Source organism: Ceratina calcarata, unplaced genomic scaffold, assembly GCF_001652005.2.
Source record: "Ceratina calcarata isolate Rehan_Ccalc_2016 unplaced genomic scaffold, ASM165200v1 scaffold351.2, whole genome shotgun sequence".
Taxonomy (NCBI): Eukaryota; Metazoa; Arthropoda; class Insecta; order Hymenoptera; family Apidae; genus Ceratina; species Ceratina calcarata.
In genome coordinates this window covers 1,034,933-1,062,738 of record NW_017158043.1, presented here as the reverse complement: position 1 = coordinate 1,062,738, position 27,806 = coordinate 1,034,933, and the positions used below count along the sequence as shown (strand labels likewise).

At 42.6% G+C, this 27,806-nt stretch overlaps 3 protein-coding genes across 11 annotated transcripts in view; 2 read left to right on the top strand and 1 right to left on the bottom strand.

Annotated features, from left to right (window-relative positions):
- The first annotated feature begins 1,525 nt into the window (after positions 1–1,525).
- LOC108625425 (serine-enriched protein) lies at positions 1,526–10,478 on the top strand. 3 transcript variants are annotated; one of them, XM_018025467.2, is made up of 10 exons: positions 1,530–2,017; positions 3,531–3,733; positions 3,887–4,019; positions 4,388–4,426; positions 5,488–5,599; positions 5,687–5,844; positions 5,947–6,078; positions 6,227–6,421; positions 7,354–7,516; positions 7,628–10,478. In XM_018025467.2, the coding sequence occupies exons 2-10, from the start codon at positions 3,546–3,548 to the stop codon at positions 8,851–8,853; spliced, it is 2,346 nt and encodes a 781-aa protein (XP_017880956.1). In that variant the 5' UTR covers positions 1,530–2,017; positions 3,531–3,545; the 3' UTR covers positions 8,854–10,478. The 3 variants fall into 3 exon arrangements, with proteins under 3 accessions (XP_017880958.1, XP_017880957.1, XP_017880956.1); XM_018025468.2 differs by lacking the exon at positions 4,388–4,426 and having other exon boundaries at positions 1,529–2,017; XM_018025469.2 differs by lacking the exons at positions 4,388–4,426; positions 7,628–10,478 and having other exon boundaries at positions 1,526–2,017; positions 7,358–7,497.
- A 3-nt stretch (positions 10,479–10,481) lies between these two features.
- On the top strand, positions 10,482–15,968 carry LOC108625349 (alpha-amylase). 2 transcript variants are annotated; one of them, XM_026813960.1, is made up of 6 exons: positions 10,482–13,301; positions 13,436–13,590; positions 14,101–14,531; positions 14,604–14,973; positions 15,218–15,706; positions 15,825–15,968. In XM_026813960.1, exons 2-6 carry the CDS (start codon positions 13,504–13,506, stop codon positions 15,834–15,836), a joined length of 1,389 nt encoding a protein of 462 aa, XP_026669761.1. In that variant the 5' UTR covers positions 10,482–13,301; positions 13,436–13,503; the 3' UTR covers positions 15,837–15,968. The 2 variants fall into 2 exon arrangements, with proteins under 2 accessions (XP_026669761.1, XP_017880786.1); XM_018025297.2 differs by lacking the exon at positions 10,482–13,301 and having other exon boundaries at positions 13,312–13,590.
- Positions 15,969–16,024: 56 nt separating this feature from the next.
- Positions 16,025–27,806, bottom strand: part of LOC108625439 (nascent polypeptide-associated complex subunit alpha, muscle-specific form) — a 224,591-nt gene continuing 212,809 nt past the window's right edge. For all 6 annotated transcript variants that reach the window (XM_026813959.1, XM_026813958.1, XM_026813956.1 and 3 more), the window contains one exon: positions 16,025–19,137. In XM_026813959.1, the coding sequence (XP_026669760.1) occupies positions 18,841–19,137 (297 nt within the window). In that variant the 3' untranslated portion in view covers positions 16,025–18,840. The remainder of the gene's footprint in view (positions 19,138–27,806) is intronic.

Genomic DNA, 27,806 nt, shown 5'->3' with positions numbered 1-27,806 from the left:
TCATGGCGCTATGAATTCCTTTGATGCGAGCCGCGTAATTGCACCTGATATTGAATCGGGAGTCTTGAAACTCGGTCGCGACACACTTCCCAGCGGCCTTGAACTATTTTGGTTCGTCAATTAATTTTCGTTTCCATCGTCCCGACCATGGCTCGTCGATTAATAACGAATCATTACACATTTTCCGTGGAATCGAGCAAATTAATTAATAATCGTTCTTGAAAAAAAATTAATAAAATAAATTACGAGATGGATATATTGATTTTTACGTCGAGGCGATGTGCAACTTTTCGTGATTAACTTTTTTTATTGTCAAAGATTGCGTGTGTCTATCGAACCGTTTACCAATTATCGAGGGCTGCCACGGAAACCAAAATGAAATCGTTCGTTATTTTCGCGCAAGCGCCGTTTACTTCGGTGACGTCCGAGACGATGTAGCGACCATTCGTTCAGAAAGCTTGCAACCTACCTAGGCCTTCGATTCTTCTTAATAAATCTGCTACACACTACAAACTCTTACTAACTCAACTATACTACTTGTACAAAATGAAAAGAACTAAGTCGCATCGATTATCAAAAATAATAATTTATCAGTAATCACAGAAATTGACACAAAATAAATATCTTATCTAATCTGAGGAAACTTCAAAATATTGATTTTCCTACTGAATATGACTTTAAACACATGTTTCGCATTATTCAATATTGCGAAGGAATCTCGAAAATATGTACGACAAAAATGAACGTAAGTGGATTATTTGAGTCGACGGGGATTACAAGAGTTTTTGCGAAGCGTTTTTAGAACCTGTGCGTTGGGGACGCAGTCGACCCGTTTTTTAGTCGGGATGCCTACTTGTTGCGAAGGCGCGTGTTATTGATTAGCGAAAGAGGACGCGAGGAGGGAGACGAACGCTCCTCCACAGACATGAATGGTCGCGGTCCACAGAGCCAGATTTTGAGCTTGACCCAGATTCGTCTCGTCGGAGTTCACATTACCTTCACTTTCGTTGCTCGCGTTGTAAGCCAGGGTGCAAAAATCAACATCGAGTAACCGTGAGGGAGTCGAAACTATTTTAATCGTCGTGAAACGAAGTTCAGGGAAACCTCGCGTTCCGAGCTTTCGATACTTATGAGTCTTATGATCGATCATTCCTGCGATCAATTTTTAAATCGAACGTTACGTATGATCGTGATCGAACTTCCATTTAATTCATTTAAAATAAAGAAGAAACGTTCTTGAGCCGAACTAGATCGAGACCAATCCTGAGGAAGTAATTTCCTACGTCAGAAATCGCAGGAAGCCTTCAATACCGAGCCACCCCTTGTAGACCTAATCGACCCCTCTTAGCAAAGCAATCAGCGATTTTCGAGCAACTGGTAACCTAGTGACATTTGAAAATCTTTAGGAAAGGAAGAAAGGAAGGACGATGAAAGAGAGAGGTCCTGCGAATCCGCGCGTCGCACAGGCGCAGCTGGTCACGGTTTTCCAACCCCCGTCGTTGGTCACGCGTGTGCGCAATGAGGGTTCGCCTGGCAAGAGGAGCGTAGAGGTTCGACACGAACCGAGAGTCGCTTTGGCCAAGTGCGAGCGTGGCGTTTTCGGTGTGCGCGAGTTCCATTCGATAGAGGTCTGCAATTTCGAACGCACCGCCCCCACCCGAGGCGAAAGGGTCTGGGTTTTTCTACCCTGGAACGTAGCAGAAAACGGACACAAGCGTGTCTCGGCGATTTTCACGATTTGCTCGCACGGCCCTGAAACCGCGGGGGTGACAAAAGGGGTGGCAGGTCTGGAACAGTTCATTTCGGATCGCACCGAGGGCTCAACGTTTTTCTCCTGATCGAATTTTGTTTACCGCGAGGAGCCGGAGATGTTGTAGACCGTACGCGTAAACAGGGGGATCGTCGCGCGTGCACGGTGGATTATGCGTGATCGCGGAAACGTGGAAGCGAGGTAAAAGTGTTTTTTCGGGGCAAAAGCGGTTCGTCGAGCGAGGAGGCTCCGGGATTCGAGCAACAGGTAATTTAAAACATATGTGGGCCAATTTCTAATTCATCGGGAAGCTTAAAATGACGCAATTAAATACAGTTTTAAATAAATCAAATAAAACAACAGACACCAACGTCTGTTATTTTCGCATTGTTCTAAAATTTGTTGGAAGCGGCAGTAGATCGTAAATAAGAGGGCTTGTTACGAGATAGTCGAGTGTTTTGCCGATGATTTATCGACGGCCAGCTTTTTTCTGTAAATGCATAAAGGAAACTGCGTTTCGTCCATCGGAGCGTGCCGTTTAGCCGTTATTAGCGCCGTTTTTTCTTCGGAAATTCTTAACGCGTTCAACCTGTTCATCCGAGAACCGTTCGAGCTCTTTCTAGCAACCCCTGTTTATGCCTGTTTACGCTTCTTAAGGATGTTATAACAAAAACATGCATTTTGCTTTTAACATTCTACATACTTTCGTGTATTGCTTGTTTATAATATTAACTATTCCATAATTGTATTAAATCTGTGTATCTAATGTGCAATTTATCAGAGAAATCATGAATAATTTAGAGGATTTAATTTTGATATGGAGAACAGGAATTACAATGAATCAGTAATGATATTATTTTTATCGTTAATATTTGACTGTCCCCTCGTAGCGCAGAATGCAGCAGATTATCAATGGATACACTAAATACGGATATAATAAATACGTTCATACACGTTGTACTAGGCCGTAGTAGAGCAACATATGTCAGACTGATTCTCTACTGACGCCCACGAGAGGGGTCGAAATATTTTCGTTCTTTGTGAATACGCCGGCACGTTATAACTACATTTTATTTATAACACATCGTTCTAATAATACCCTGTTCCTATTATGTCACTAGCCGGTGGCCGATTAATTCGATTAAACTTCAAAAATGAGTCAACACCTTTTCACCAATTTCCGTCCCCGTTAATAAATCATTTTGTAAATAAATAATTAATCAAACAAATGCTGGAGTTACGCTCTTTTTATAAATAAAATAATTAAACCATCTTCTGTTTCTGATTTTCATAGACCTTTTCGGTATAGGAAAAATGTAAACTGCGTAGATGGAAATTTCGTGTCGGATTAAAACGGGGCGCTAGCTCGTTAACCGAAGCTTGTTTACCCACGAAGTTGAAAACACCCTGACAAACTTTCCCTTTTCTGATTATACCCGGCATAACATTTAAAGGGCTCCCTCAAATACTCTATTCTGGGATATCCTATCGAAATAATCCAGTATCCAAGCTATCGACTTCTTTATTACACCAAAGAAATTATTTGAAATTATAGAGATGAAACGATGTTTCGTTTCATGATTCCAGTCTTTCATTTTTCATGTTTAATTGACATATTATCGTCGGTTACTTACTTCTACGTTTTTTACGATGTGTCATTCGAGCGCGTATAAGTACGTACTTAGCAGACCTGAGGTGTAGAACGGCTGTCGTTCGCGGCGCAATAGATCCGCGTACATTGCGTTAAATGCATTAGGCGGAATTGAAAATATTTCTGCAGGAAAGTACGAGCTCGATGCCGGAGGCTTCAGGATCGGACGTGGCCGACGAGTCGGATTATTCGATATTTGAGAATAAGTCCGGCCTGGCCGAGGACATGAAGTTTCTGGCTAGCATGCCGGAACTATGCGACGTGACCTTCCTCGTCGGTAATACAAAAGAGCCTATCTGCGCCGTGAAGGCCGTCCTCGCAGCCAGGAGTAGGTTCGTATCGCAATTCATCTCCACTAGCTAAGTCCATCGTTCAGCTATGTTTGCGCATCAAAAATAAAATTGTTACTGTTTCAATAAAATGCTGTTTAATTAAGCCCCTTTTTTAATTGAATCCGCAATGAAAAATATCGTGATTCCTAACAGAGTGTTTCAGAAACTGTTTGACCAGGCACCGAGCCCGCAGCGGAAAAAGGAGCCGATGAAGGAGAACAAGTTCCGGACGTTTCTAAAACGGAGCTCGGAGCCACTGTTAAATCTTCAAAACGTGGCGCAGCAGGTAATATGAATACTCGGACGTAGCCGGGAAGCAGCAGACTTGATTGCATTAACGAGAAAACAGTTCCGCGAAACTGAAATTAATACAGGATAGATTTAACGTAGGCAGTGGGCTGTGAAACGTTCGCTCGCCGAGTCACATTTTACCCAGATCTGAAACTGCGGTATATACTGAGAAATTTAATACGAGCCCACGTTCAATTTCGTAAATGTTAAACGACCGATCGATGAACGTAAAACTTTCAGTCGCGAACCTTTCGAAATCGACGTCGCGTCGACCGGTCAATGAGAGTAAATGCGACGATTTTATCAGAAGCCTCTAATCAAAGATAGATCCTCTTAAGTTTACGTTTCTTGTATCCCGTGTAGCGATCAGGGTACGCGCAGCAGTTGGCACCCATACAAGAGGTATTATGAAACGTCCACTTCTCTGTAAGATTTTGCATCCGTAAAATCTCTTTCTCACTTATCGACTCCTCTTTACACCCCTTTTACTCTTTGCTCATGAAACTGTCCTCTATTTTATCTATCTTCAGTACCTGACAACGAGGGGAGTTCGTTAGACGACGATAAATCCTGATATGTGATTTCTGTGATAGCGAGAATATCAGGTCATGAATGCATGAATAAATTTGTATCGCTAATATCGTGAAATCAGAGGGTAACACTCGTGGAAGTTCAGTCTAATTCGCATGAATCAATGGCTCCTAAAATAATATTAATTTTCGTAAACCGATGTGTCACTGATTTTAAATAGTAGAGTCAACGGATCGTCAGACATTCACGATATTTACGCGAGACGTCACTTTACTGAAATACATAGGGACATGATTCCTCAAGATTAAAAGAATAAACGCCTGACGAAACATAGGAATTAAATAAAAATGATCTGTGCTCGTTCGTAAACTCGCATGGGTAGTCGTCCCGGTCTATCTCTTTCAGTGAGCATGCAATTTTTCAGAGCCAATACTTTGGACGGATGATGAACAAATTGCAGTATTAGCAAATTAAGAATAGTCGTCAATCCGTACGGTTTACAGCAGTAAATCCGACGTACACACATGTATATATCATAGTTACTTTACGATTCTGCATTTATTCACGATACATCACGTAGCATTGGAGCTGACGATGGTGTGCTCGACGCACTGTAGTTTTGAGAACCTGCACCTACGAACATTAGTGTGTGTAACATTTTATTAACCTTTGATGCTTCTGTGATAGTTAATTATACTCGAGAAGTACACGAGTATGAATTGTCTATCGATTCGTTACATCTACTCGTTATTTACACTTATCTATATATTTCATAATTTCTTGATGAAACATGTGTTGAAAGATGAAAACATTTTTTGGATGCAAAGCAATTCGCTTATTGTCAGCATGACTATTCCCGAATTCGAGGTGTGATAGAAAATTCTAATTCTATGTTTCCCAACGTTGTAAACACGAATTCGTTTAAATCACAGCCGAATCAGCATCACACTTTGATCATCGACGAGTTCGAACCGGACGTGTTTCGTCAACTGATCGAGTACATTCATACCGGATGCGTGACGCTACAGCCCAGAACATTGCTAGGTATGTTTCGTGTCTGTTTAAATATGATTGTCGGGTGAAAATTTCAATTGGACTTTCGGTAAAATTTCCTCGTCCTGCGTTTCGAAGGTTTGATGAACGCTGCTGATCTTTACGGATTGGAACAATTGAGGAAAGCTTGCACTGGATTCGTGCAGTGCTGCATAACAGTGGACACCGTTTGCGCTTTATTGGCGTCGGCCGAACGATATATTCAGTATAAGGGTACAAAGTCTCTGGTTCAAAAGGTAAGTTCGCGCATACTTGTTCCATTTTTTTCCCTTATTATTAATCCAGTTCTGACTACAGAGACACAACGTGTAGTATAATTTATAATTTGTTTTTTACAGGTGCTAGAGTTTGTCAACGAACATGGCAACGAAGTGTTGAGTTTAGGATCCTTCACCCTACTTCCCGAGCACGTCGTTCGTCTGATCCTCGCGAGGGAAGAATTGCAAGCTGACGAGTTCACCAAATTCCAAGTACGTACGAAAACTTAAACACGTTCAAATAAATCGACGAGTCAATATTCGACTTTTGTCACTTGAACTACGTGCATAAAAAAATTGCAATTATTTTTGGATCGTCGTAATAGTATTCATGATACGAATGACTGTTCTTACGTCTTAGGCGGCCTTGATGTGGAGCAAGAAGTACTGGGATAGTAGAGATGATCAGAATCAATCACTGGAACTCAAGGACGTGATCGGGAACTTCCTGCAGTTCATACAGTTTCACAAAATACCTACATCAGTGCTAATGAAGGAGATCTACCCCCTGCGCTTGGTACCCGGAGAGATCATAATGACGGCGCTGGCCTATCAGGTGCGTCATATCTTGAAGATAACAGCCGATTTACGTATTTCGCATTTATTCTCATTGTCATGAGCTTGTTGGCAAGAAGAATCGGAGCGCTATTTAAATACTTAGCGGCCATGCATCTCGATAGTTTACGTACTAAAGTTCTCAAAGCTACAGGCAGAGTTCTAATCGTTTGTTCTAATTTAGTATGAGATACGGTCCGACCGAAATCACACTGTTACAAGCAGCACTTTTAGTACGTGTAGCTGCAGGATTGTATAATAGTTATGTCTAGCGATACAAACTAGAATGTACGTTCTTCACGAAGGTAATCGTAGTTCTGATCGTGCGAGTTTTGTTTATAACGAAATGAGATCAAGTAGGAATTTTTGTTCCCTGTCACGTATCACTTGTGTCTCGAAGCATGCGACGAGAGTGAAAACAGTTTGATTAAGAAGCACGTATTGCGCACACCTCGCCTCGGCATCCACAAGTCGTGTAACGAGCAATGTCATTAATTTCATACGTCATTTTATTCATTCCATATTTTACGTAGATACGTTCAGTGAATCTTTCTCCCCTTTAAATAAATGTTCTTTGGATTCGAAGTTTTTTCAAATTTATTCAGTCCCCTTATACGAGATTAATATTGTTCAGTTGGATATCGAAAATAACATTTTGCTACCCGATCGAACAAAAGTCAGTGTCAATTGATATGTGCATGTACACCCAAATGGCAAATTGAATTTGACTTCCTCACGATCTTCCGCTTCCGGTTAAAAAAGTTTTAAATAAATGCCTTGATACCGATCACGTTTCTGAAAATGTCTCATAAAACCGGGCCGAGTTCCCCCTTTTAATTGTGCACCCGACGTTTAGTGAATCACATGTCACGTAGCAAAAATACCGAGTCCCCTGTGGCTGGCCACAATCGCAACGCAGTGCACTTGTTGCAGGCAGACCCAAGCAGCGTCGACACCGGAAAGCTCTCCCCTCACCGAGTGAAGCACCAGGACCGTAGTCTGTCGGTGCAGTCCTCTCTGCAGGACCAGTTCGGCAGCAACACGTCGCTGAGTTCGAACGTGTCCGTCGAGGGTTCCGACGAGAAGCAGCATTCAGGTAGCAACTAACCTCCGGCCACGGCCGCAATCGCCGCGGCCGTATCGGACCAGCCTCGAACCGCGCGCGAGGAAATTCGTATTAACGATGCGGTCTCACGCCCGCTTGAAGGTAAACACAGCGTCACAGCGGAACAGGAAATGCGGGAGCAGCAACAGTGGAATCGGAAGCGGGGATCCGAGGACGAGGATCTGCAGCGGCTGATCGAACAGCGGACGCAGTTTCAGACGATGAGACAGGAGGAGGAACTGCAGCGGCAGAACGAGGAGCTGCAAACGAGGAAGCAGGAAGAGGAGCTGAGGAAGCAGGAGATGCAAGAGGAGTTCGACAGGCGGCAGAAGGAGCAACTACGGAAAAAGAAGAAGGAGGAGGAAGAGAAGAGAAGGAAGGAGGAGGAGGAGGGGTCGAAGGTCGTGCAGGATGACGAGGAGGCGAAGAGACAGAAACAGGAGGAGGCATTAATGCAACAGTTGCAGCTCGAGGAGGAGAGACAGAAGATCGAGGAGAGGCAACGAAGGGAAGCTTTAGATAAGCTCAGGCAGGACGAGTTGATGGAACAACGGCAGAGGAGTTTGGAGAAGCTTCGGCAAGAGGACGAGACGAAAGCTCAACAGGAGGATGAGGTTAAAGCTCGGCAGGATATATCGGCAAATATAGAGAAACAGCAAGATGAGAATTTGGGAGAGGGCTTAGAGAAAGAACAAGTAAAAATGCCGGAAGAAATTTTGCAACAGCAGAGAGAGGAGGAACAAGGGGAAAGACCGACGGATCGGCAAGAAGGTAACGAACAGCAAACTGAAGAAGAATCATTGCAACCGGAGACGAAAGAGAACAAAGAACAGATTCAGCTAGAAGAAACGACCAGAGGAGAAGAACTACGAGAAAAAGGAGAAACGAAAATGGAACAAGAGGAATCGTTGATACGCCGCGAAGAAGAACATAGGCGACTTCGGGAAGAGAGAAAGTTGCAACTACAATTGCAGGAACTGAAAGTTCAATGGAGCCTGGAGCAGGACGCGTTGCAGATGCAAGAGGAAATGGTACAACGGCAAATAGAGGAGAGGAGGTACGACGAAGAGATGGAGAGTCTGCAGTTTCCGCAAGTGCAGCTGCAGTTGGAGGGTCGAAAGCCGATGCTGGAGAGACCCGAGAAACGGCAGAAGGATCGTAAAAAATCGAGGAAGAGGAAACGGGTGGAGATCAGAGAGCACGAGGCAGAGTCGCCGAAACAAGAAACAGCCCCCGCGGAGGGTGTCGCCGGCCTCTACATCAAGTTGGTGGTGAGGCAAGAGGGCCGGGCACCCTTGGTCTGGTTGTTCAAAACGCACAAATTCTGAATTCTCGTTTCGCTGTCTTGCATTCTGATTTCTCGTATCGATCGATTTTCACGGTGCACCGAGTCGATTCAACGTTACGACGCTCCTAAAATTGTACGACGGAGATTCTCGATACGTCGACGATCATCGCAATTGATAATCGATTAGCCGTGTGCAGGTATTTTACGGTAAACGTGAAAACGATTATTGTTAATAACATTGAATATCTGTGAACATAAACGAGAAACCTGCTCGTTACGATGATCGTTCGATCAATTTACGAATTGTTTCAATGCAGTGTAGAATTATTATCTTTTATCGTTGTCTAAGATCATCTGAGGATCGTTTACTTTCAGTGGAAGCACAGTAGAATTTTTCTACCTGCAACCGACACGTCTTCACTACTGTGAATGTGCGAGCGGGATTTCTTATTTATTGTATAAATATATGTATATGCATGTTTAAATCGGGGGTGCGTGTATGTATATAAATATTAGAAAATTAACTGCAAATATATGTAAACCAGAAGATGCGACAAGATGCAAAGAAACGACAGGGCCACGTGAATGTCTATCAATCACTATGAATTATCTCAGCGGACGACGGATATCAGAAGCACCCACACACAGTATCCACCCACATGTATAGAGATGAAACATGTTATACACGCATATTAATGTGTATCTATATTTGACACTGTTCAAGTACGAAAGTGGAAGCTGTTATATACTATATAATGTATCGATGTTGCGACTGGTGTGTTTGAGAGAATGACTTTCTTTGTACCAGATTTTCAAATAGATTAAAACGAAATTATCGTACGAAATTTGATAACAGTCCGGGAGAATCGTAGATGAAATTCGACTTACCTTTGTTAAGCATTTATACCGTTCGCTATGTGATTTGAAACGTTCGACGAAATAAAATCTGGTGTTACATTAGAACTGCCTGTTACCATGATCGCCAATAACCAGGGGAACATGTTCGATGTATAAAGAATGTTACGCTTTCGAATCTCCGATGATCATGCTCGTGTCCCTTCTCGACGAGAAACTCTTTTATGAAACCGTGAATACGCAAGCTAATGCCGATTAATCTGTCGTTGATATCACATCGTTGTTTTATTCACGTTCGGCATTATTCTCCGTTGCTAAGATAATTATTGAACTAATCAAAACTTAGCTAGGGTATTTATTAAATGTTATTGATCGATGTAATTACTCAGCCGAGGTACAAATCAGAAGGAACGCAACAATCGCAAGCAAGATTTGCTTCATTTTAATACGTGTACATATGTTTACGCGGATATTACGACTTGAAACCTCGCTCAAACTGCACTGCTTCTCATTTAAATAACGGTCGCAACGTGATATGAAAACGTTGTGAACGACAATGTGATCTTCTCGCTACTACAGTGCTTCGATTTCGTTGTTCTCTAATTAGGCTGAGAATAGTGCGACGAAAAGTAGAATTTTGTCCCAAACGTTCAACAGAACTGCATGCTATTACTTAAGGGGCCGTACCTGTGTGAAATTTAAAACAAATCACTTTTTCTTTGGCATAAATTGGTCGTTTTTAATTATTTTTGTACGAAAAAATTATTTTACACAGTTCATTTATAGGCAAACACATCCATAAAGTTTAAAAAAATTCCATAGAATACTTCTTTAAAAAAAAACATCTCAAAAATGACCTAAATTTTTAGCGGTCACACTGGTAAGGCCCTTTAAAGACGTGAGAGAAATCTCGTATCGTTGAAAACGACGTTAAAAGAACAACGGAACTGTGCATGAAGACAGTGAAATTAATCGCGACTCGCTAAGGAGAGTATTTTATTATTAATCATTGTCACACGTGTTATGCCGTATGCAGCTCGTTGCATAAGTGTCTGGATTCCGTGCATACGGTTCAATGGATCGTGGCGTGAAATCCACTTAATCGGTGTATCGTTGTCTGTGCGTACTGTTACTTCCGCTGTTTTGTACTGTTGTCATGTGTGCGTACAAGTTGATCGATGAGAACAATAATTATGTCGTTGAGCTGCCTAATGGCGTTAACTAAACCTTAACAGTGTTAACATCGACTCGCGTTCGAGGGACTTGATCCATCCTTGATTGCCATTAGGTAGCCTTTGATTGCAAAACGAACCAACTTAAAAGGTTTGATCTAATAATATTTCATTCCTGTTCCAATTCAGTATTGACTATTTTAATTTACTGTTTCACGTGGATTTCGTGTCATGAGTGATTCGTTCGGATTTCAGTTCCTCGACGGTCGATGTGATTCTATCTAAAGTTCGATCTATATCATGTTGTGATATTCTGTAGCCAAATGAATTTAAATAAAAGAAGAGCGTGATGTCAGGGAATCGTGGAACGGAGTACTTCGATTCATTTCCTAAATTCATTTTACAGAACATTGTCAAGTGTTTTTTCCTTCTGCCCTCAAGACCAACGATCTCAATCACGAACCATTTCGATAAGTCGTCAGTTCTCAAAGCCGACATAATGTCTTTTGCTTTTAACTACAAGTCTCGATAAGATCGCCTCTCTTGGATCTAAATTAAATAAGATAAAGATAACTTTTTAAGTGCGATAGAACGATCCCAAGTAGCGAAACAATATAACCAAAGTATAAATAGTACTCAGATATCAAATTGATCGATCAACCTTGGATATAAATTGCACGTTGTTTTGCAATCTGATTCTTTTCAAGATTTTTGTTGCTCTCAACCGAGATAGAATCTGTTTTACAGTAAACAAGTAATTGATCTATTAATAAGCTTTTAGTGAAACGACTGTAAGAATTCTTAGGCACTTAGTAAAGGCAGTGAATATTTGTAATAATAACAAACTGTAAAACAGCAATCTAGCTTTAAAATATATATCCATGTACAACCTGTTATCGCGCAGGACCAAGGACGGCACTCAGGATTTAATCACCTGGAAGGACATAAAATTGATTGAGTCATCGGAGCGTGGAACGATTATCAAGCTCGCCGATAACGCTAGGTGGGCGCGAGGATTCCGTGCGCGGAAATATGCAAATGAGACATGAAAGCCGGAGGAGAGCATGTAGATACGAGGGACAGGCCGCGGTATACGAGCGAAAAAGGAAGAGCGAAGCGAGGGCAGTCGAAGACTGATGACGTTTGGCATTGAAACGAGCGAGCCGCGCATCGACACCGCCGCGCCACGGCCAGCTCGGGCTCGTTCGGTAGCATTAATAAATGAGGGACATCAGCTTTTAATTACGCGCCTCACTCGTAATTGTGACCTGCAGCGAAATCGTAGGCCCGGCCGGTTTACAAGGCCCGCGGACGACTATTGATAACAGACGTCGTTGCTGCCCGTTGCTTGCCTGATCCGCCGATGAACCGTGGGCCGATTAACGATCGCCCGCAATTACAGTCGACCGTCCAGCCGATATACCTCTATCTCGCTTCCCTTCGTACGGGACGCTCGACCGCGATTTTATGAACGGCTCGCAGCTGATAACAACTTTTTTAACTCTGACTTCGAGTAATGGATGAAGTAATTACGTTACCGAGGTTGATGTAAGTCGAAACGATGGACTCGCAAGAATTTATTGTTATTGTAGGCGGCGTAGGTTTTTCGTTTGTTGGTAACTCGCGAGTTCGTTTACGACGGACGTCCGTTAAGTATCGGGCACAGATGGGCTTTTACATTTTTCACGTTTGCATCGACTGCCGCCAGCCGCGTCGTAAAACGCACGAATCCAATTTTCGTGGAAACGATGAATTTACGACTAAACTATTCAGTGCGTGTTTCGTCTCGCTGTTGCAAAATAATTTACAATATAATTTATTCTGAGCACTGCAGCTTCCCCGTCAAGTAAAAATACGAAACGTGCTATAATCTTTTATTATTGATATTGATATCAATTTTTATGTACATCTTCTGAGCATGATCAATTTTCCGAGCTTATTAGGTACAGCATCTCTGACAACCTTTGACCCAATGAATAACTGTGCATCGATACCAATAAGTCGTGTTCCCATGAATTATTGTTCTGTTGTTATGACGTTTATGCACGTCTCTCACGAGCCGAGATATTTAGTCGGTATTCGGTAAACGCTCGACGAGGAGAATTATCTACCGTCAAAGCGTTTCCATAACAATTCTGACGTTTGTTGTCATAGCTGTTTCGCAAGTGCAGACATTTATTGTGCTGAACGTTCAACTATCATTTTCTCGTGCATTATGAAACATGAGTTCCAATAATAGATTAATTTCCTTATTGTTTAGCGTGACACGAGGCCTTTCCCGTTACAATCAAATGTTTGCACCGCAGATGGAAACGGAAAACACTTAATAATGTTACTCAGTCAGAAATCCTTGGATGTGTCACGACGGTGAAGAAGCTGAACTTGAATCTGAAGTATGTTTGATACGATTTCATCGTTTCAAGCATAAACAATAGATTGATAAAACACGTTGGTGGCAGGGGTATGTTGACCTTTGGATATATGCGATTACGTAAAACTGTGATAATCGGCTGACTATATAATTGTGAGCTCAATCGTTCCGCGACACACTACACGTGCCAGTCACAATGTTGAAGATCGCCTCGTTATTGTTAGGACTGCTCGCGCTCAGCGCGGGTGACTCGATTCACAAAGATCCGCACTTCAAACCTGGCCACGATGCCATGGTACATCTGTTCGAGTGGAAATGGAACGACATCGCGAAGGAATGCGAACAGTTCCTTGGACCCATGGGATTCGGCGGTGTTCAGGTAAAAATTTTCAGTGTCCCTCTTAATATTTTAATCATTGATAAAACTGTGCGAAGTCAATCTTTGGTACATGCATAGAGTTAATTTCAATGAATGGATCGAAACTTATTATTATTATTTAATAATATTGTCATAATCCAAAGTCAGATAATCATCTCTGAAATGTTTACTGATTGCTTTATCTGTGCTCGTGCCAAAACAATAGAGGCATTAAAACGAAATTAAAAAGAAATTCACTCTCGTCTATCATTATCAGATAATCAAAATTTCATTTCAAGTATTTAAATAATAGATATTTATCAATGCAGTTAAAAACCCTATGATATCACATTTAAATATCTACACTGCTAACTAAGAAATCAGATACTCTCTTTAAACTTGGTTTCATCATTCATCCTCATTAAAACATTTTAGAAGTTCCTTCTCGTTGCATTTCCCAATCATCACCCAAAAATGTAACTCGAATGGATCAACATTAAAAACAAATTAATCGAAATTGCAATTGTGCAGGTGTCGCCTTTACAAGAGAATCTCGTAATTAACAACAGACCATGGTGGGAACGTTACCAACCAATTTCCTACATATGGACAACGAGATCCGGCTCGCGAGAGGAGTTCATCAACATGGTAGCCAGGTGCAACAAGGTCGGTGTTCGAATCTACGTGGACGCCATCCTGAACCACATGTCCGGCAACTGGCAGAACGCGCACGGTACCGGGAACTCGAGAGCCGACACTAACAGCCTCAGTTACCCCGCGGTGCCTTACACTGCACAAAATTTCCACAAACCCTGTGCGATCAACAATTACAACGACGCAGTGAACGTGCGAAACTGCGAGCTGACCGGCCTCCACGATTTGGATCAAAGCCAGGAATACGTTCGAAACAAGCTTGTGGACTTCATGAATGCCGCTATCGACGTAGGCGTAGCTGGCTTCCGGTACGTATAATCGTTTCCAGATCAGCATTGCTCAATGCCAGTCGATCTACAATGAAATCGCTCATTTTCCAGCATTGACGCCGCGAAGCACATGTGGCCGGCTGACTTGAACGTCATCTACTCGAGGCTTCACAATTTGAAGACTGAACACGGTTTCCCAGCGAATGCTCGACCGTACATATTCCAGGAAGTGATCGATTATGGTGGCAAGGAGGCGGTGTCGAAACACGAGTACAACTCGAACGCCGCGGTGATCGAGTTCAAATACGCCGGTGAACTATCGAACGCTTTCCGTGGCAACAATCTCTTGAAATGGTTCGTCAACTGGGGAGAGAAATGGGGACTTCTACCTTCAGGGGATTCTCTCGTGTTCGTTGACAATCACGACACCCAACGCGACAACCCGCAGATATTGACTTACAAAAATGCCAAAATATACAAGGTAAACACGTATGTATTATTTTTACGATGTCTGACATAGTATGAATTATTTAGATAAAGAAATAGATTACTAAATGACTGAATAAAACGTGACAAAGCTGTAGTAACGGTGAACCTTGATAGAATTCGGTAATCGCACATTTAAGCGCCTGTAAGTAGTATAAGTCAGAATCTAGTCGGACGGTCAGACGTACGAAATCGTATACGATAGAAGTACGCCTAAAATGAATAATTTTTTTGTTCAGATGGCTGTAGCCTTCATGTTGGCGCATCCGTTCGGTACCCCGCGAGTGATGAGTTCCTTCGATTTCCAAAGTAAGGATCAAGGACCACCTCAAGATGGAAACGGCAATATAAATTCGCCAACGATAAAAGATGACAACAGTTGCGGCGGCGGGTGGATTTGTGAGCATCGTTGGCGACAAATCTACAACATGGTGCGGTTCCGTAACACGGTCAAAGGTACGGACGTGAACAACTGGTGGGATAATGGCAGTAACCAGATCGCTTTCTGCCGTGGCAACGCTGGGTTCGTTGCGTTCAACGCCGACCAGTACGACTTGAACACTAATCTCAAGACCTGCCTGCCGGCTGGACAGTATTGCGACGTGATCTCCGGTAGCCTCCAGAACGGAAAGTGCACGGGCAAGACTGTCAATGTGCAACAGAACGGCGAGGCTCGTATCGAAATCCCGAAGGGCGCCGACGATGGGGTACTTGCCATCCATGTCGGGGTGAGTTTTACTTAAAATCAATTTTTCAAACTCGCTCGAATGATTTGTTAGTTTTTTATAATCTTAAATAATTTCATTTCTCTCGTTTAATCTCGCGAAAAACACGTTTCATTTTCAGGCTAAACTGTAAGAACGTCGAGTACGGACTTTGAAAATGGTAACGAACAATTAAGCAGAGCTCAAGATTTCATGGTGCAGTTTTCCTCCAAGTATTATTATATGTATTCCGCCTTAGTATTGAAATAAATGATCGTCAATTTAATATTTTCATCCCTCTATCATTCTAATCATGATCTCCGTCCGTAAAAAAATATATGATATTTTTCAACAATGTTTATTTTAACAGAAACAATGTACTGTTCTTGTTCTCTTTTCACCATTAATTTCTACTATACATAATATGACAGTTAATCAGAAGAATAATACAAGACAGACTTGCGATAAGGGAATTAAAAAAAAAAGGGTGTACGTCGAAAGGAAAGAGGGGATGATCGGGCGCAGAAAAGAGTCATAGAAAGAATAGAAAAATGGTTGGAAAACAAATTGTTGAAGTATCACAAGATTGCCTTATCGCCCACATCTTTTTGCCCTCTCTTTCATCTGCCCCATTCTGTACAATATTATTCTCTCTCTCTCTCTCTCTCTCTCTCGCGCTCTCTTTCTCTCGTTTAAATAATCTCCAGCTCGTTTGCACGCGAACACACACATTCTGTGGCTCTCGATCTCACCTCGCGGTCGATCCTGCTGCCCGAACAATATTTAATGATCTCGTGGTACGAGGATGTGATTGTGCGTGAACCTCTGCTATCAAACTAAATAAAATACTACGGGGTTCTTTTTTGTAAAAGCACGGTATAAATAAATGCTTAAGCTTTATGTACAGTGATCTCGGTTTAAGTAAAAGCCGCTAGCTCCGTTAATGCCTGCTCGTGCTCTTGTTAGAAGATTTATAAAATAACGTTCTGGCTGATGAAATGAGGAATTATTTTGTTAAGAATTTGAATCGAGTAAACGAGGATGGAAGGAACTTTTGAAAATACAACGCTGAAAGCACGAGCAGATATTGCGCGCGAGAACGCGCTTATCGATGTATGTATACTATTTATAAATTGTATAATAGTCTGCAGTAAATTCAGGCTAATGTAAATCTAAAAATACTGCTCGTTCTTACGAACTTATCAACTCTCTCTCTCTCATCCCTGGCAACTGTTCCTCGCCTACATTTCTCTCCCTCTCTCTCGCTCGTTTCGTTACGACTAAGATTGTTATTACATGAATACAATAAGGCAACAGGTTTTACACCTAAATAAATAAACGATAACCATAAAATAATTGAGAAGAAAATTAATTTACAGTTTCTCCAAGATCCATCGCCTCTTACGAATCTATCATCATCGTTCCTTACGTATATTTCTCTTAAATTTGTTTCACGCTCAACGATCTTTATATTTATATATGTATATGTGCTCGCGCGTGTACGCGTACGTATATGAATGTACGCGTGCAGCGCCGATGTTAGCAGTCGTAGAACATTAGTAAAAATATAGTTTAGTATATTTCGCCGTTATATTTCATTAATATAAAAACTTCATTAAAATATATAAAAGAAACAACGATTTGAGCAAATACGTATCATCCTATCGCAGAGTCGTCGCGCACGAAAAGAAACGATCCATTCTCATTATTGCACATCAATTTTTTCCCCTAACAACGTGTTGTCTCTTTCCTTTCTTTTTTTCATCCTCGCACATATTTAATACGTTCATTCATTTCCCCACGCACTCTTACGGTATTCCTCTACTGCATCAACGCTGAAAGAATAAAATCACCACTCGGTGCATCCTCGTACTATTTAATTCAATCGTCTATTGATCTCAGATTTTTTTCCTTTAATTCCGTTTCGGATAAGAAGCTTAATATTATCAATTCCGAAGTGTAATGAAAGTTAACTCGTTCCATTGTCCGTTTAAGGCCGGGCTTTCGTTGGAAGACGTTTTCGATATAGGCACCTGTTTCGTTGATCACACCGATTTCATAAAAGCTCGATCCAATTATTCTAAACATCACATTGGACTCGATATCGTATTCTATGTATGTACATATATATACTCTAACGAATGAATTAATTGCTTGTGATCTACCGAATAAATTTCCGGTTGAAATGCCTTCAACCGGGATATGTTAATTTAAGCCAGCACGGAAACGAGTCGAGCCTAATCGTTAATTCCTATTCCAATTAATTTGATTATCGCGTCAGCTCCTTTGTGCTCATCGCGTGTCTATCTTCAATTTTAAACACGGTACGTTAGCACTTGTTAGTCATCCTCCGCTACCTGCTTAGCGCAGAGAATCGAGTCTAACCAACGGTACAAATCTCTTACGAATTTTTCGTGAGTCACTAATACAATTTTATATCACGCATAAACCACCTCAAGTTCTGTGTTTATGTTAAACCTTCTAGGCACTGAGTATCACTTTGTACGTTACTTTGTTTAGTGAAACCAAATGGTAAAGTGAACGACTAAAACCGGTAGTAAATGTAATTCAAGCTTTTTTTTAGAGATGTACATAAGAAACTCTCTTGTGAACGAAATTGAAAGACTGGATTAATGCGAGTTCGAAACCGGAAATAAATATGCTCGTTCGAACGTGAAACGTTCAGCACGAGAAATGATAATAAAATAGTCGAGATTGAACGTCGACGAGTTGAATTCGAAGAACCAAGGCCATTAGGTACTCGACGTAAACTCTTACCTTGTATCCCTCACAGTTCAAGAGTCATCACCAGGCTCGCTCACATCCATTCTTCATTCAACATCACCGACCCAGGCATTCAATCGTAAGTACAACGCTATTTTCTCGGAGTCGTTATCTCTCCAGGTACTCGATATACTACATACGGTCAGCCGTTGTCCATGCACGAGAAACGAACACTTGTGAAACAGGCGGAGCCTCCAGAATTGCACAGCGTGCGCGGTCGCGTCAGGACCGTGTCACTGTTTGATGGGCTTTTTGAAGACCACTTCCGGCTTGCGTATCGGACGCGATACGCGCCGTTCTATCCTGAGGGCCCTGTTCGGGTCGGAGAGCGGCGACGCGCTCTCCTGGCCCAGAGGAGTCTCCGCCAGTGTTTGTCAGTTCCCCGTGCTGCTCGGCCGTCTACTGGGCAACTGTTGTTGTTGCTGCTGCTGCTGCTGTTGCTGCTGTTGCTGAGACGTGGCAGCCGCTGCCGCCGCTGCTGCGTTCAATGCGGGCAGTGGTGTCTGGTGGCAGTGCGCGCAGTGCAGACAAACCGTGCACGCACCTAGTTTTCGGGCCAGAAGGGCGCGCAGTTTCAAAGCTGGGCCAAGCTTCATCCCCATGGGACCGGTCAAGTGGTCCTCCGACAGGAGTGGCAAGGCTGCACCGTCAATCCGGTGTTCACGGAAATTCTGAAACATACAACGAAAGTGTATGATTAGTATTAATTCAGGGATGATCCTCGCTACGGTCTTTCAGTGCCAGAAGACGAATCTGGTCTCAATTCGAACTGGCAACGTTTTAAATCATCATACGAGTTTATAAAGCAACATGTCCAAATCGCACATACGATCGCAAGCAATTTTTCACACTCCCCCTTTCCTCCCGACAATATTTAGCTCTCTAATTAATCCTGGCTAAACCTCCGAACGCTCATTCAAGTTTCACAAACAATGACACCCACGCATCGCGCCCACCGTCTCTGAATCACCGACCCACGCGCGTGTTCGAAACGCAGGACACACGGCGCGCGGTGACCCTTGACCCAGAGTGGAAGGCCGCGCGCGTTCCGCGCCGGAATCACGTTGCTCGCAACGAGCCGCGTGGAACGGCGCACTCGCTCATTATAAACGTTCCTCTCCGTTCGACAAAAAGGCCAGCCGCGAATAGAAGCTCGCGAAAGAGGCGGAAGACGAAGAGGAAGAGGAGAAAAAAGAAACGAGACGAACGTTTCATTCACGGGAGCCGCAATCGTAATTGCCGCTGCAACCGGTGCGATTTACCCCCGGTTGCATTGCACGCTCCGCGCGGCCACTCACACCACGCCGCACGCACACGCCCGTGATACGTACAGTATCGCTCAAAAGTTTATGTAGCAATTATAGTTTTTTAACATAAAATTCTTATACGAGAAGTAATAGTCCACGACAGAAACGTAGTGCAATTATTATATCATGGATCGTATAAACGTTTGCTAGCAGTTACTTTCCTCGGTTAAACATCTTACTTCTTATTATACTGAAAGTAACTGACTATAATAAAGGTTCAATTGCAAGGACTTGTCTATGACATGGGTGACAGACTTTTTCTCGCTATCTTGAATGATCAAAGTGTCTCAGTACCAGAAGATAAGTCTACTTTTTCTCTTTCAGAGATGTACTACAGCATATCTAATAATTCATTACTGGAAGTTCGAGTCGAGACTGGAAGTTGAAAGATACAGGGAAGAAGCTCGCTATCCCTGTTATAAACAAAACTTGCAAGGCTTGCAAGAGAACTTTTATTACAGGCTTTATAAGAAGCCAAGTGTTGAACTGAGGAAAGTAACGGCTAGGAAACTTTTGGTAGGTAGTGTAGGTAGTACGATCGTTACCTCGCGCACGGCAATACGCTCGGATCGCTCGCTTATGAATGAAATATTCACCGCTCTAACGCGACCGCGCTGCGCGCCGCCGCACGCAAGCCCTCGTATAGACCGGTCCTTGTGCTCGTCCTTCGTCTTTGCGCGCATTCCGCGAACGCCTAGCCAAAGATCGAACCGGCGTAAATTGAGGTCGATCCACCGGAACGGCGCGTTCTAATCTCTTTTTTGAATTTTGTTGCATTTGGGCGGCGACCATTAGAATCAGTGGAATCCGTACGAACCATGTTACTTACAGAATGTTCTGCTCGTTCCATAGTAATGTAAAGTGCTTTCGATGGAATTTTTTTAGACATATTTAAGACTTCTGATATTCTAATCGCAAGATAAAACTCGCAGATTTTAATATTTCCCAAATACCCTACGTCATTGTACGCAGAATACCTTCTAGTTTAACAGCGTATTTTGTTCTTCTTTCAAGCTTTTTGTGGCGTCTCATAAGTCGCTAGCATTTCATTATTTTTGTACGAAAAAATTGATTTATACAATTCACTTACAGGCAAATACATCCCTAAAGTTTAAAAACATTCGATGGTTTACTTTTTCAAAAAAAAAATTCCCAAAAACGTGATTCACCATTATATTTTAATATACAATATTTTTGAATGTTATTTCAATAAGAGAAGTGACAGTCGGTGTTCTGACTGTGGCAATCAGTTACTGGTACGTTCACCATAGCTAAAGATCACAACAGGATAATCTTCAGAATAAACACGGTGGTGTTCGTTACATTTCGGGATGATCGAAAGCGTGAAACTAGCGTGCGCCGGCCAATTATGTGAGACTCGTACCTAATAACGGTCCCCCGGCCCTGTTTTCAGCGAGGTAACTCCGCTAATTAACGGAAGCGAACGCTTCCACGCAGCTTCCATTCTTACGCTCGTTTGTCCGCGTACCGTTACCCCGGTGTATCGCTATCAGAAATTCGAAACAATCTCGGCCGGCGTCCCGGGTGATAGATGGGCCCCTGTGGCCGTGACTACGGTGTCAGGTAAAGGGAGAAACGGGATAATTAGCTCGTGCGCGCGAGTAAACGGTGTGTAAAGCGAGAACCGCCGCGCGGAGATAATTTGTGCAAGTTCGTTGATCCTCCTACTTGTCCTTTTCTTGTAATTAGTCAGCCTGCCGCCCGATGAGCAACAAGTTTTCACAGCCACTTTTCACCTAAATTTTTGTCAATGTATCGTTTGACACGCTGTCTTATTCATTGATTGAAATTATGATTGGTGATGGAATTTCATAAACAAAAATTTCATTTCTGACGATCAGTTCTAACGACAGATAAACAGTGGATCCTTCATTTTTATAAGTTTGGGAAATGCTCGTATTAGGCGTATGCGTTCAGGAATTGCAACGTTTTAGATCGAGTTTTTTCTTCCAATGCTCGGCCAAATTATTGCGATTTTCAAAGCTTAGCTAGATTACGTTTTGCCTGTTAGATTATTAAATTCTACCGACCAAAAGTCCCTTTGTGGTGAACTAAGGAACAGTAGAATTATGTTATGTGCAGTGTCTCTGCACTAATTTCTTTAGTAAATGGGAGCGAAGGGGCGTTTTATCCGGGCATTAAACATCGTCGAGAAATCGTCGAGCTGTATCGGTACAAGAAAAAGGCGTTCTTTTATTATATTAAATTGCCGGACTAGAGCGAGCGTAGCCGGTGGAGATAGGCTCTCGCGATCTCTTAGGTTGATTATTATGAATTACCGCTGCTGAAATCAGGGTATCAATTATATGGCTGCGGCGCCCACAAGTAGCGCGAAATTACAGTGCGCGATGTCTCCTCTCGTTGATCGAAACCACGTCGCTGCCACGGTTTTTGCAATTTGCCCCCGTGGAAATTCCGCCGGCAGACGCCGGGGTCTCTATTTCATTAAAATGTATTTAGAGCAGAATGTTGCTCCCGGTACAGAGAATTTTCTCGGGATGCGTTGATGAACGTGAATTAGAACCACCGTTCCAATCGTTTTTCTCTCTGCCCGTATAAGCGTTGATGAGATTACACGTTCGCCGTCTACGTAGACATCCTCTACTTTTATGTCATCGTGGCATGCGAGCAGTGTAATGTAAGTTGTTTCTTGTTTCGTTAAAAAGAAACGAGTAATCTCTCCGAGGAATTACGTACATCGAACGGACGTGTTTAAAAAAGGATTCTGACGGCCGAGAAGGGAAACGAAAACAAACTCAAAATCGAAGATTCGAACGAGAATGAAATCCACGATTTTCGTATTCGTTCGAAGAGCAAACGGAACGAAGGAGACGAGGGAACAGGGAATATGAAAGATGACTATAAAAACGTTCGAGGACAGGTTGACACGGGGTCGTTCTAAGGCAGAATCCACGGGTATCTCATCTCGGCGCACAAATCTCATTGTCTTGGGAGTTACAGGGGGGGTAGGGGGGGATACGAGACAAGGCAAGAAGTTTCGTAATCTCACGAAACCTCGAGCGGAGAGGTCGAGGGAGTCCAGCTCGGTGCAGCTGCGGTTGCAGCGAATATATCATCCTCGTGTTGCACCGCGGGCGACCGTCGGCCCTCCAAAGGCCCGGCCACGAAGACAACCTATATTTTCTCCACCCAGTTCCAAACTCTTAAGGGCAAACGCGATCCCCGGCCGGGTTCCAGCATCAATTATACCTTCCACAAACACGCTCTTATCTCGCGCGCCGAGAACGCGCCGTGCACCGCGAAATTGCGAGCTTCGAGGGCATATTTTAATCATTTTTCTCCGTTACCGGCCCGCGCTTCCATGCCCGGCCGTGAACACTAGTAGAATATTTTATGCGACCATTCTTTCCAGGGAGGACGATGCAAATCTCTATACCGATTTGCTGCTTCATTATATCATAGCTCTTCCATTATTTCACGTATGCTGATTTCAAATTTACATTAACACTAGAACTATCCGCGATTGACATATACCTACTTCTACCGAAGGGGTCAAAATGACTTATTTCTCAAATTACTCAGTCATAAGAAAAGACGTAGCAACTCTCGTTTTCATGAGTAAAAATTTAATAATAAACTGATAATGATAATAATAATAATTCACTAACAATAATTTTCAAAATAATTACGCTCTCATCCTACGTTTCGTGGGAGTCAAAATGACTCATCTCCGTATGTGGAGGTGTACTGCATAAAATTTTACATGAAAAGGACAAAAAAAGGAAAACTGTTTTAAAAAATTAATTCTTTGCATATTTTAGAAAAAGTCATACAAAATTTTAGAATTTCCACCTCCCTTGGTAGATCTAGTGTTAAAATAGTTACAAATAGGTTTGCAAGCGCATGCATCGAGCCGATTTAAGAACTGCTCTTAGGAAAGAGCGCGCGGGAAGTGTTGATCGAGCGTGGAAAGGAAAAAGACGAAGTACGGTCGGAAAAATAACGGGCTCGTTTCTTGCCAAGTTCGAATTCCTGACCCCGAAGGAACTCTTCAGCCGCGGTTATAACCTCGAAGCATCGGCTCGGAACCGCGTCACGTTAGCCACCGTAGTCGCGGAGGAATCTTTCGGTCCATCGGTTTCTCTACAGGGAAAAACGGGGCCTCGTTGTAAGAACGAGCCTCGAGGAACGAATTTGTGCGACCAAACTGCCGATTATTACTCCTCGTTCCTTTTTCAAAGCTACGTCCATTTAAGAAGAGGTCGATCTTGCCAAAGATCGCAGAACAACAAAATTTATATTGGATACTTAAACTCAATTAATTACGAAATAACCGTCAATAATTGTTACGAGATTTTCCTAAAGGGTACCATTTTCCTGAAAAACGTTCAACGCGGCCTCGAAACGGATTCTATTATTTACGACGCGTAAAACACCTTCAACCCCAGCCCCCTAATTATTCGAAGGTTCTAAATCATTCGGCATCAGCTGCACCTCGTTCCTTCGAGGCAGGTCCGTAATAAAAGTCGCATCTGTGACACCGGGGAGTCTCGCCACAGCTGTTGCGCAACGACAATGACGAGTTAATGAGAAGACTGAGTTTTACGGTTACGTGAAAAAACTTCCACGGTGGTCGACGATGATAGTCCAATATAGAATTCGGAGATCGTTCACGGAATCTTTACTAACAACGATTATTCGTGGCTATCGCACTGTTATAAATTTCGTTAACACTATCGCTGTTGTTCAGCAGCCGTATTTCGCTCGAAGTAGTTACGCGCTCGCGGTAGGGGCTCATAATACGGTGTTGCAGTATGCAAAACACGACGCTGGATGAACTAGGATGAACCGATGCGCGGAATTTACGTTTATGACTCCCTGTCAGCTTGTACACTACTGTGCATACACCAGGGTCACTGTAAAAACAGATACTATTCGTTCTTTCTTCTATTCTCTGAAATTACTGCTTCCGTAATCACGGATCTTCTGACGCAACCTTTTTTTTTTACGATGCCTGCAGTTTTATGTTCTCTTTCGAGAAGCGTTACACGTACTTCTTACTTTGTGTGCAGAGAATTCAATTCTCGATCGTAAAAAATGTTCAGATTCATAGTTCTGGTACAAGTAGTTGAAAAGATAATAGATCGATATCGTTTGAATTGTTAGATTAATATTGAGAAGGAGTAAAGAACGCTTCGTGTCCTACAGATTATTCATTAATCAGAAGATGTTTCCGAGATCACGGCTCGCAGATAAAATGCCTAGTTCCACGTGAAACATACGGACAATTTGTCAGCGTTATCTTCGACGCATAGTTCGACGTATGTGTTAACCTCGCGTCGAAGATTCCATGCATGCGGGGAAACCGTAAATTCGCGTGGAATTCCTTTATGTAGCGATGTGTACCAGGCTAGTTCGACCGACGCCCGGAATTTGTGTCGAACAAGCATCTGAAATTCCGGTCACCTTCCACCTTTCGTCGATCGCGGCCTTTATCTCGCTCGTAAAGAGACTCTGCATTTCCTGACCTTTGTCAATATCCATTTCACGGCTTGTAACACATTTACTATTTTAAAAATCATACGTTCGGATAGAATCCGGTCGAGGTCGAACTTATATAAAATTTCATAAAAGCTCAACTTTTGAACATTGACATTTTCATTTTCGAAACAACCGCGTCGCTCGTGGCGAATCGTCAGAAAATCGAGACCACTCGATACGATAAATGGCGAGAGAATTTCGTTTGGAAGAGGAATTCCTACGGGCGACCTGAGTCACGGTAAACGCGGTCGGATCGGTTGCTACGCCACTGTGCACCGGCGAACAAGAACCGGTGACCTGCCACGCCCTGTCGAGGTCGTCGCGCGCCTCTCTCGCCGACGACCGCCGCGACCAGCGACGACCGCTGCCCACCAGCTTAACCAGACCGACGTTCGCCCCACCACGCAGAGTGCACCGTGCACTGCTACGCTCCATCTCCTGCTGCGCTTCCGTCTCCTCCTTTCCTCTTCCCATTCTACTCTCTCCTCGCCCTCTCCCGGTCGCTCTCTGCCCCCCTCTTTACCCCTCAGAACGCTCATTTTCCTACGCGATAATCGTGATCGCATGAATAAATTAGATCCGCCGACTGTTTAACGATATTTCTGTTCCTAATCAACTATGTTTTATATTAGAATTTGTAGAAAGTGTCTGTTTATTATTTCCATCGACTATCTTAATTGAGCAAGACCATATTTTAAAATTCCTCGGACTTTTATCTTCAAGAGTTTCTACACAGCCACTGTTTCTTACCAACTCACTCCTTTCTTGCACTTTCACCACTACCAAACCCATTTTCTTATCCAGCCGTTTTCATTCCACCTGACTGATTAAACGAACAAATCGTTCGTCTTTTGTTACTGCACCCAACGTTCAGTTCTTACTCCCTGGGTTCTGCGTCCTGCTTCTATTCTCGAGGGAAACGAAAGAAGAGCCCTCCCTTTCCTCGAGGAATCGCGGTTACCGAGAAAAGATCCGAGGATCAAGAGGTCAATCGGCTGAGTCGCGACATCGCACGATTGTATCTACTCCTCCTTCGCTCCCACCTTATCTCGGCGAATAAATTTTCGTTTTATAAATTAACCTTGTCTAGTATCCAGTTTCCTTAAACCTCTAATTCCTTCGAGGCAACTTTAATACCGTGCACGGTGAACTGTTAATCCTCGCTGGTTTATAATTCTCTCGAGTTTATCCGACGACGAAGAACTTTGAAATCAACTGCATTAGTCACTCGTTTATTATTGTTATTATTAAAAGAATGAAGGAACATAATATAATTTATTAACTTCGTCAAAATTGAGACGAATTAATTTTACTTTAAATATAAAAAAATGTTTGAGCCACGGTTCGGTTAGTTAAGGATATTTTTATTTCCCGGAGTTATCCGAGAAACGTAATCAGCGATACGGCCACGCCCAGTTTATTGCAGGACCATAAGCTTCTATTTTCCAAGGCTCGTTCGTTAAAACGTGTTATCTCGAACTTCCATGCTCAGCCAGAGCTGTTTTGCGTTATTATTCAACTCGTATTTTAATTACTATTTCGTTCTACCTCGCGGAACGGTATCGAGCCTAGAGTAATTAGAACCAGATACCTCGCTCGAAGATATGAAGTTATTTAGATAGGCCGTATCGTCCCGACGGAGTCCTGTCCGCGACAGCGACAAGCGAAACAGCCGTCGTTTACGGTGGGACCTGGTGCAGATTAGCGTAGGACTGTCACTGATAAATTTTTTCGTACAATAAACCGTTCGTGATATCGATTTAAAAATGAACGAATACAAGATGGATTATCAGATATTACCATCTCAATTTTATTTATACGTAGCAAAGAAAATTTGAATATAAATGATGCAGAGAGAGACATAATCTTGTTCTATTTCGTACGTGGGCGAATAGTAGAGATTCTGAAGCTTAGAAAACTAAACGCAGAGTAAACAGGATGAGGACAGGTAGTAATTGAGTACTTTCAAAATTCCTCTTGCTTTCATTTGATTAAATGAAATTAATAAATTAACTTCCTAAGCAGATCCCATTTGACCGATGCGATTACACCTCCATTGATTAATTACAAACGTAATTCCATAATTACGATGGTTATTACGTTCTCAATACATACTTATACCTCGTTATCGTGTTAGCAATTTATATTATTAACTGTCCACTAAGCGGCCGCTTACCGAATCGAGTAATTATTTACGATAGCACTCCCGTTAAGCAAACATCGATAATTAGTTTAATTAAACTGCTGTTACCGTCTCACAATCGTCAATCAATTTTGAAACGTTCGCGGCAGTCGTATTCGCCGACTGCGACCGTAAAAACTGTTTCAATTCGCCTACTCATCTTGAAAACTCGTTTGGTTAATTAACAGCCAGCTATCGCCTCTCGATGAAAGTGTAATAATAACTGTTTCTACGTTTCAACTTTCAAATTCAAGAAAATCGTTCCCCCTCGTGACGAGAAAATTATCAATTTGCATTAAACTCTCTCAATTAAATGGAAAATCTATAT

Excerpts from the sequence above, each read along its gene's own strand:
- LOC108625425 (XM_018025467.2), top strand. The coding sequence starts at position 3,546 with ATGCCGGAGGCTTCAGGATCGGACGTGGCCGACGAGTCGGATTATTCG. Across the intron at positions 5,600-5,686 it reads ACAGCCCAGAACATTGCTAG|GTTTGATGAACGCTGCTGAT; the intron begins GTATGTTTCGTG and ends TGCGTTTCGAAG. Across the intron at positions 6,079-6,226 it reads ACGAGTTCACCAAATTCCAA|GCGGCCTTGATGTGGAGCAA; the intron begins GTACGTACGAAA and ends CTTACGTCTTAG.
- LOC108625349 (XM_018025297.2), top strand. The coding sequence starts at position 13,408 with ATGTTGAAGATCGCCTCGTTATTGTTAGGACTGCTCGCGCTCAGCGCG. Across the intron at positions 13,591-14,100 it reads TGGGATTCGGCGGTGTTCAG|GTGTCGCCTTTACAAGAGAA; the intron begins GTAAAAATTTTC and ends GCAATTGTGCAG. Across the intron at positions 14,532-14,603 it reads GTAGGCGTAGCTGGCTTCCG|CATTGACGCCGCGAAGCACA; the intron begins GTACGTATAATC and ends CTCATTTTCCAG.